General features: G+C 43.9%; 1 protein-coding gene across 2 annotated transcripts in view; it reads right to left on the reverse strand.

The window, feature by feature from the left end:
* Window positions 1-7,273, reverse strand: part of Arhgap36 (Rho GTPase activating protein 36) — a 31,316-nt gene extending 24,043 nt beyond the window's left edge. The window contains exon 1 of one of the 2 annotated variants that reach the window (XM_074063002.1): window positions 7,098-7,273. In XM_074063002.1, coding sequence (XP_073919103.1) covers window positions 7,098-7,155 — 58 coding nt within the window. In that variant the 5' untranslated portion in view covers window positions 7,156-7,273. The remainder of the gene's footprint in view (window positions 1-7,097) is intronic. The other variant, XM_020154745.2, reaches the window with a different exon arrangement.
* Between the last annotated feature and the right edge of the window lie 2,844 nt (window positions 7,274-10,117).

The raw sequence follows: 10,117 nt of genomic DNA on the forward strand, positions 1-10,117 counted from the left end.
GTGAACTCTGTACAAGGAATTCATGCAAACTTTAGTATCATTCAGACTGTGGTCTCAGGCACTCAGTGTGCACAGGCCACTGTGACACTCCTCACTCTCCTCTGAATACACCAGCTTCACTTCTACTTCTTTCTGACTGCTCAGGTCTCTTCCCAAGTTTTCCCCCATCTCTCATCCCCAACACACACACACACACACACACACACACACACACATCCCTCTCCTCTGAATTACTTGTCTAAATTCTGATAAGTTCTTCACAAAGAACTTTCTGCTTCACTCCAGCTCAGTGCTCCTGCCTGTGAAGTGGGGACAAATTTTGAAGAAGCCAAAAGTTCCACAACTTGACTCCTAAGATACTGTCCTAAGCCAGAGGTTATTAGCCTAATGGAAGGCAGTCTTGGTCACCCACACCTCAGGCCCCTTTAAATGGTGGGACAGGAGGGGCTACCAGAACCACTGTCCATATTGGCAACACACACACACACATATACACTTTCCTTAGAGCTTAAAAATAGCTACCATAAGTCCTTCTTTGGAGGTCAGGAATTGTGTCCCTATGACATGAGGATTTTATGGGGGGACTGTCAAGGTAGGAGGTGCTTTAATAACTCCTCATTACTGCTCAACACAAACAGAGATTTGCTTGCTTGCATCCCCAAAATGAGGATCTAAAATAAGGATCTACAGGTTCAGGGCACTAAAATGTGAATTTTGTTGAGGAGAGAGATCTTGATTTCCCCATGAAAGCAAAGCCCTTAAAGATCAGTGCTTTTGTCTTTTCTGTGGGGGCTGAGGAATTCCACACGCATTGGAACAAGCTGTATCTCAGCTCGATCACTTACTTGCTGTGTGATCTTGGGAAGGTTCCTTCACCTCCTTGAGCCTCAGTTTTCTCAACTGTAAAATGGAGATGTTTAATGCCTACCTTAGAATTGCTCAGATGGCTGAAGGAGGTAAACCATAGAAAGCGCCAGTCAAATACCTAACACACATAGTAAAAATTCAAGAAAAGGTTAGTTAATTCCCTTCTCCATTTTTTTTTCATGTATCCCACAGTATCTTAACTAGGATGTTCAGACAGTGGAGCCAACTGACGGAGCTAACAATTTTCCTCATTACTGGCTTGTCTGACACTCTCGAAATAGTCCCTCTTCTTTTAGGATGATGTTTTGATCAGGCTAATACAGCCTCTGAAGAATTGGACCCTAAGTCCATTTCTCACTCTGCAGTTTCTCTTGGCAGTGTTAATGAGACCTGGGTTGCAGATGTAATACTCCACACAGGAAAGTCTGACCCCAGCTGCAGACCCAACCCTAGTCCTGCCTCCTAAATAGGTGTCATTGTGTTCAAGAAATTGAGAGAGTGATTATTTCTTGCCAAGATTACTCTATGGACTTTTGGGGGGGAAGTTCCCCTTACGTCTATCCTAGAAATTAAGAAGAGCTTCTAAAACCACCTAATTTCTAGCAACCACCAAAGGTGGGAGTTAGATGGGACGATGGGGGAAGAAATGATGGTTCTCTATGCAGCACCTAAACTATATCTCCAGTAAGTTCTTATTTAATTGTTTCCAGTTAAAGGAAAACAAAAGCTACCCTTTGTTAACATTGATGAAGTGGGAAAAGACCCCAATCTGTGCCCCTTCCTCCCTGAAGCTGTTGTCTCCCTCTAGAGACAAAAGCAAGTCACTACAAGCTGTATTTGTGCGAGGAAGGGAGGAGAGTTAAATTGTGAGGGGTGGACATGATCCCAGGGAGGAATAAAGAGACTACACGGTAGAGATTCATGAAGGAGAAAGCTCTGAGAGGCCAGCCTTTCCATGTTCCCAGTCTCTGGAAGATGCCTTCAACTCCTTTTCCTTCACCCCTCTTATTCATCCTGCATGCTACACCCCCCACACCCTAGACTTTTCTACAAAAAACAACCTAGTAGTGAGTGCTTCTGAGAATTTAAGAATTTAGAAAAACTTTTCTAGCTCCTACCCGTCTGCTTCTGAGAAGGTGGGGGAGCTTCACTTCGAGAAGGAAAATGGGAGGGGTGACGATTAAAAGCCACCCATATCATACAGAGAATTAAGTAGAGCAGGGGTTCAGGATAAGCCCATCAGGCTTAATAGGTTTCCTTAATAAGCAGGCACCTACCGGCTGCTGGGTACTGCGTGCCCATCCTGAGGAAGCTGCGTGGTTTCTCAAGAGGTGTATCTGAGACGTGACAGGAGCTGCCAAGGCTCATCAAATATGCCGTTTACCTACTGCTTCAGATACATGTGAGAACAAATGATACTGCCAGAAGGAAACAGAAATCATTTCCTAGTGACTCACAGCCCCAGCTATGAGGACACAGGTGGTGTTTGCATTGCATCTTCCAGTTGAAATGGGCACTTTTTCACAGAAAAGAATCTATAGGTAATCAAATAGGTCAAAGACTAGAATTTGGACTCTGGGCAAAGTATCACCAATGACATCATATTGACCACTTTGTAAATATCTGCTGGGTGTTAGCACAGTTCTAGGAGTTTTGCAAATGTTATCTCTTTTAATCTCACTCAAATGTTGAAGTCAGACCAAAAGGGATTGTAATTGTTGCTCAGCCAATGTGTGAAAGTGAGCAAGTTACTGAACTGTTTTTTAAGCTGTTATCTTTAAAATAGAGATAGTCATACCTTAGAAAGCTGTTACAAAGATAAAATGAGGTAGGTTATGTAAAGTGGCTGGTATTTAGAAATAGTAAATATTTGTAGAAGAAACAAAATATATCTTTGATGCCTGAGCCATAATAAGCATTTTATATAATGGCAGCTACAATAACAATGATAACTGTTATTATTATTTATAACACAGCAATGTAGGCATTATTATATCACTTGAAGAGAGGTTAAGTAACTTGCTCACAGCAACACTAGAGGCAGGCCTGAGATTTAAGCCAGCTGTGCCTTTTCCCATCCAGCATCAGGGGACATTTCACGATCATTGGGAAGTTCGTGCTTAGTTGGTTTGATCTAATTATCCTATTTAAACTAAACTATGAAGGAAAAAATATTTCTGTATAGTGGAATTCTAGATCATTTGTATAGGTTAATTGCATATCATAGATATTTGATTTGCCTTTTTAAAAATTTAAGAATAATTTAATGGGGCTCAGTGATACAGCACTTTTCTAACATGTGTGAGGCACTGGGTTTGATCCCCAGCACTACATTAAAAGCAAAGAATAATTTAAGAAAAAATAAACAAAAAAGAATATCAAAAATAATAAAAATAAAAACAAAGAATAATTTAGGACAAACCTTAACACAAATTTGAGAAAACAGAGAAAAAGTAACTATTATCTTATCACCTTGATAGAATATCTAACTCTACCTGTTGCTGAATTTTCTTCCAGTCTTTCAATGCTGCATGTTTGGTGTATTATAATCATACCATTTTTCACATTACTGTGTATTCCTCACCGACACTGTTTTTATGGTTGCGTACTATCTAACAAGTGGATATGTCATAGAGTTTATTTAGCCATTGCACTATTGTTGGATATTTAGATTGTCTTAATAGGTAAGTGTGAAAACAAAGGAATGATGTTACTTTCACCATTGCCATAATCACCTTCAAGGACCTGGTGTCCTGCTCTATCAATGCTTAATGTGCTTTCAGTCATTTGATATTTATGCTTGATGAATGTCCACTATACTGCTGGAGGCTTAGGTACATTTGCGAAAGGATTTTTTTCTGCTAGTTTTCATCACACAAATTCTGCATTTCATCCTCGTGCTGGGTAAAGTGTGGTCTAACCTGGGAACCTAAGCCCCACAGTATCATATTTTTTTTTCTTATGGAGAAATGTCTTGTGGTGCAAACAGAGAGCTCACAAAGGAACTCTGGGCAGTCCTTTAGTTAGCATGGGTGTTTGTCTGACCCCCTGACCAGGGGAATGGGGTGTCTCATTGGCAATCTTGCCCTAGCTCTGGAAAATGATCCTGCTGCAGCTCAACCAGGCTTGGGCTCAGCAAATCGATTGGGTCTCACCTCCAAGAAAAGATCAAATTTGTATGTGAAGAGGGCCCCAGGATCCCTTCAGCTTTAGAGTTTTGGCTGCTTTACAGAAGTCCAATTGTTTGAGGCCGAATCCAATGCCAAGAGTGAACTGGGGAGAGAATTTCAAGTGGGTCAATCGTGCCGTCCCTTTCCTTGGGAAAGAAGGCCTTTTTGGATCTTCATTCCTCCCAGACCTCAGTGATGTTTCTCCCAAATGCCTTCAGATGGTTGCCCATTGAGTTTGCCTCCATCAAAAGATGTCTCTGACATACCAACTATCTCCTGGGAAAGGATGGGGGTGAAAGGACATTTAGAATACATCCCCCTTCTGTCCAATCAACAGCCAGCTACTTCTCCCACCTCTGACTCCTGAGGATTTCTGAAAGGCATTTGAAGAGAGGCACCAAGGGCAATTATAGCCCCACAGAATATCAATAGTTTTTCACAAGTTACCTTGCATGTTGCACAGCATTCCTCAGGAAGAGTGTAATGAGGGGGACTATTACGTGGTCAAAAATTGTTCGCAAAGTTTTATTATTTATTCCAAAGTGATGTGTGACTTAAGTGAGAGCATACATGAAAAGGACTGAGCCTAAGGGCCCGCAATTATATATATTAGCTGTTATTGTTGGAGTTGTCCAGGAGGTGTAGGCAGTGGTGCGCTACAGGGGTACATGGAAGGGCAGATCTCATCAGACTGAAAAATATGACAGCAAATATAGGGTCTTGCAAATGGGTTTAAACACCAACTAAATTCAGAATGGAGACTCTGAAAAGAACTTAGGTTCACTTTGTTTTAAAAAGTAGCTGTAGTTACTTTTATTTATATTAAAGCTAATTTCAATATAAATGTAAATAAAGCCTTTGTGTGAACCGTGTCACAGATACAGGGAATTTGTGAGTGGGGTGTGCACGTGCGTTATAAGTATATTGAATTTTGTGTGGAAAGAATGTGATACACGTAAAGTGCATGTGTGTTTCTTCTGGCTTTGTGTATGGACATGCATGGGTGTGGGATGTATCCATATAGGTGTATTTATGGTTATATATGTGTGTATTTTGGGTGTGGTGTAGGCTTCCAAAAGAGGGAAAGTCAGCCATCCAGGGCTATATTTATGGGGGCACAGCTGGAAATCCTCTTTCAGTCAGGTCACTGGGCATTTATAACTTGGAGAATGTTCAAAGAAGAGCAGCCAGACGTGGGTAGAGGCCTTGCAGCCATGTTACATGTAAAATAGACAGAGGAACGGGGGAAGTTTGAACTGGATAGGAACAGGAGTGAGTGGAGGTGAGGGAATGGAGAGGGCTGCCACTGTTCCCTTGGAAAGGATATCATGAAGGTCAGCACCAGGGGCAGAAGGTGCAAATAAATTTGGATTTGGTTTATGGAAAAGTTTGTAATTGTAACAGACACTGCTGGTTTTAGATGGGAGTGGGCTTCCTTGCGTGATACTCCCTCTCATGAGATTATTCACAAAACAGCCTTCATATCCTTGATCTCAATGGAGTCACACAACAACCTTGTAGACCAGGCAAGGTTGAATGGTTCCCCTACCCACCCTTTCAAGGGCAAGAGTGTTCAAACCCTAAGGCCTTAAAAGGCATCTTATAAAACTCCCCATTTCATAGTTTTTTGTTTTTTGTTGTTGTTGTGTTTTGTTTTGTTTTGTTTTGAGACAGGATCTCACTATGTTGCTCAGACTGGCCTCAAACTGAATTAATCTACCTACCTCAGCCTCCCAAGTGCTGGAATTACAGGTGTGAACTAGCATGCCTCGCTTCCCCCTCCCTTTTTTTGATCCATGAGGATCACATAGAAATTTGAAAATACAGAAAAGAAAGAATTAAACATGATATGTATGTCGAGCTCTTTCCTTCTTAGAGAGCTTGTGGCCTGTCAGACAGTGTACTTGTACTAGCTACCGGAAGTCAGACTCCTGGATGGTTCTCAGCAGGGTGCTGGGGCTGGCAAAATTAAAATCAGGTCTCTGCTGAATTAAAGTTGCAAAGGCCCCTCCCCTTGCTGCCTCTCCTCCCTTGCCTGTGAGGGGGCAGAGGAAAGAGGAGACAACCCCAGGTTTGGTCTATGGCTGGTGACCAATGACGCACTCTCACCAATATAGATTTTGGAGGTGGAGACTATGGAAAAACAGGTGGCCATGGGAGCAGGTGGCAGCCTGGAGGGGGTGGGGCTTATCAAGGGGGAGTGAAGGACAGTGGAAAAGAAAGTATTAGTTTTCTGAAACTTTAACAAAGAAAAAAAAATCAGTTTCCAAAATTCACTTTATAGAAAGTGATCTAGGAAAAAGGGGTGAAATTCGGCCCACATACTTACACCCCTGCTGTGTTCTTTGCATCCTTATGTCCTCAATCCCACAGGGATAGGGGAACTTCAAGTACTGACCTCAAGTACCCAAGGAAAGACCCAGACTAAGGACCCTAGACCTCCGTCATTTGGGGCAGTTTGGGGCAGTGAGCAGTTAGCAGAGCCTAAACTGGCCCAGATTTGCTGCCAACTCCTTGGGTGACCTTGGATAGGCCTTTTCCATCTCTGGGTTTCCATGTCATCATGGAATTAAACAGAGGGGCTTAATTTCGACGACTCTACGGGACCCAGGCTGATATTCTGTACTTATGATTGGGACAAAAGGGACAAGTTTCAAGGCAAAGGAACCCCCGCCTCCTGATTCAGGGCCCCTGGGCCCTGGCTGCCCTACCGGAGACATTGATCCTTGGGCCTTTAGAACCCTTGGGTTGCGGGATGGCACTCCCGGCCCCAGGGCTTTGGCTGTCCCCGCGAGCGGCTGAGCCAGCGACTCCGCCCCCGCGTTCGCCCCGCGTCCCGCCGAGCCATTAGCGCGATTGCTCTGGGTTCCCGGCAAAGCTGGTGATTTATGCGGGTCCTCGACGGGGCAGTCCCTTGGGCCAGGAACAATTAGCTAAAAGCCTGCGGAAGGGAGGCAAGGGGGGCGGGGAGCCAAGCCCCAGGGCGCCCAGCCTGGGCTGCAGCCGCCCGCAGCCCCTAGCTGAGCACCCCAGCCCCCCGGCTCGGTGGGCCCCACTCACCACGGCGGGGGCGGGGCTCAAAGGCCGACGCGAAAAGGCAGTCCAGGATCCACGCCATGACTCGCGCTCAGTGCCCGACAGCCTCGCAGCTAACCTCCGCGCCGTCCTCGGCACCGGCTGCCCTAAGTAGCCCCCTGGTGACCACGCCCTGGGCCGCACCCTGCACCCAGCCCTGAGTGTCTTGGTCACCGGACACCTCAAGCATGTCACAAAGGGGGCAGGGCCTCAGGGGAGCCCCCCCTCCCGCCGGAGGGGAGGGCCGCTGGTCCCACAGCCCCTTCCCCCACGCGGAGGGAGGCCAAGGCACAGCTCCTGTCCTGAGAAGCTCTGACTCTGAGGGCAGGACCCTGCCCCTACCCCAGGGAGCCCACACTCTGAGGGGAGACGACTTCTCAGTCCTGGTGAGCCCCAAATCTGTGAAGAAGGAAAGGCTCTCCACACCAGGTACCCTTAACTGAGGGCCTAAAGGCAGGCCTGTTCCCAGAGATCCTCAGATCTGAGAGTGAGACTGTGTGCCAGTCCTATTTAGCGGAGGTCATCTCAGCCCTCCGGAAGTCCACTCTTAAGTGGGAAGTGGTGCTTGCCCTACAAACCCTGAATCTGAAGGACAGCACTGGCTCAATCCTTGGGAACCTTCCCACTCTTACCCCTAACCGCCTTCTTAGGCGAGGCCTCACCTCAGGCATGGGTAGCGCCAAGTCTGATTTTAAGGCACTGCTGCTCCAATCTAAATGACCAAGAATATGAGTAGGATAAATGACTTTTGTCCAGCAAGGAGCCCCAGACCTGGGAGTAATTTTACTGCCCCTCCCCTAGGACTGCCACAGGGAAGAGGAAGATGCTCTTCTGCCTGGGAATCTTTGTTTTGAGGGATTTGATCCCCCAATTGACATAGAAGAACACAATGTCAAGGATATATAAAATGTGGGGTGGCCCCACGTGGTGTTGACTTATAGATTCCACACCCTATGCTTTTGCTTGGCGCACTGGCATAGGAGGGGCACCAACGTTTATTTTTAGAAAGAATTTGATAGTTGATATTTCAATGGGGAGGTGGTACTGTTGGATTTCCTTACACTTCTTTTATGGCTTTGTATTTTTGAAGTTTAAATACACATGGGGGTACATGCCACACCAGGACTCAGTTTGGGACCTCTGGTGGTGGTAAACCAGCCCTGTCCCCAAATCCTGGGGTAGAAGTAGCCAACAGAGTTGGAACACATTGGGCAGGAAGGGCTTCTAAAGGAAATTTCCTTTTTTTCTTCAAGCCCAGGGGCCCAAATTAACTTCTTCCCAATTCCCCACTGACAGCTGTACAGACACGACTCTGTTCCCTTGATTTGCTCTACTGGGAAAATGGGGGTCCGTCTGTCAAAATGCTAGTGAGGAGGTAGAAAGGAATATGGAAAATCCTCATCCAACAGCTTGATTGCAGGTCCGAGGAGTGGAAGCTGCAATCATGGGTCCTTTGGGGAGAGTAGTTAATACATTTGCTTGGCTAACCACTGATATTAGTATTAATGTGGGAAAGGGGGTGCATAAAATGGAAAAATCTCTTCTACTTAACCATGCAGTTCTTAGCAAAGTAGAGCTATAGTTGGAGCTTAAAGGGCTTCCACTTATTTTCCTTCCCATCAGGGAAACATGGCACCCCATTGCCTTTGTACCAATTTCTAAGTCATTTCCAAATTTCCCTGCTTTTTAAAAGCAATCATAGACAACAAACATTCACCAGACCTGCTCTTTTACCAATTTCTGTTATACAAATACCCAGTCAACCAAAGCCAAACAATTCTGACGTCTAGAAATGTCCAGCTTCATGTTTTGGGTATTGACTCCTTAACTCTTAGCCTTACCTCTTCTCATGAACTTGTAATGGTCTCCATGGATTCCTTTGTTCCCCCAACTAAATGAGCTTTTGTTTGGTTCTGTCATGGCACAAAGTCTACCTGGCTATCTGTTCCCAGTGGTTGGTAAATAAAATTTCTCTGCTTCCAGAATAGCTCTAACTGAGGTATACACCCATGAAAGATGTCCTCCTCTGTTGCCCTTTTCTCAAGAAGTGTGATGTGGTAAAGGAACAAAGGTTAGAATGCTCACAAACCAAGACTGGAAGTCCAACTGTGCTATGTATTAGCTATGCAATCTTAGGAAAATTATTTAACTTCTCTAAAGCTCGGCTTCCTCATCTGTAAAATGCAGGTGTTAATAGTTGTAAACAAACTTCAGGCAAACCAAAGCATCCAATCTTTTTTTTTAAAGAAAAAAAGAAAGTAAAGAAAAAGAAAAATAGATCTGAATTCTAAGAAAGCATATTGGAAACCACTTAATTACTTAGTATTAAAGTTCCCTTCAAATGTCACACAATGCAGGAATGCAGGAATGCATTTATCCATCAATCCATTAATTCATTCAACAAATATTTATCAGACAACTTCTAGGTGCCAGGTATTGACCTATATAATAATGTTTATTCACTGGATGAATTATTAGGCAATTATTTTTAAATATATAATTTGGAAGCTTATATAATAATATGAAAATACACTTATGATATTTTTAAATGAAAAAAAGTTAGAATGCAAAATGCATGCACACTATAATCCGGACAGTGCAGATAAATAATGCACCCATACATAGAAAATAAAAGCTAAAAGGGAACACACCAGAATCTTAATCATGATGTATTTAAGAAATGCAATTATGGGCAATTTTCACTGTTTTATTATTTTCATATTTTAGCATTTTCTAATTTATCTTTAATAAGCATTATTTTCTGATGTTAGAAAATGTGCTTATAGAAAACAATCTATAACTTTGTCTCTGCTGAACAAATGACTAAGCCAGATAGGGAAATGACTGGAACTATTGGTTGGAGTTGTGATAGTGACACTTGGGCCTGACTTTGGTGAACAAGAAAAAGCTGAAGAAGTTGGTCTATGAGTGAAAAGCAAAATTCACTTCCTGTGCACAGGCACATAACCAGGTACAACACCTGTTTTCCAAGGATACAAAGGTCT

Source organism: Castor canadensis, chromosome X (genome assembly GCF_047511655.1).
Source record: "Castor canadensis chromosome X, mCasCan1.hap1v2, whole genome shotgun sequence".
Lineage (NCBI taxonomy): Eukaryota > Metazoa > Chordata > Mammalia > Rodentia > Castoridae > Castor > Castor canadensis.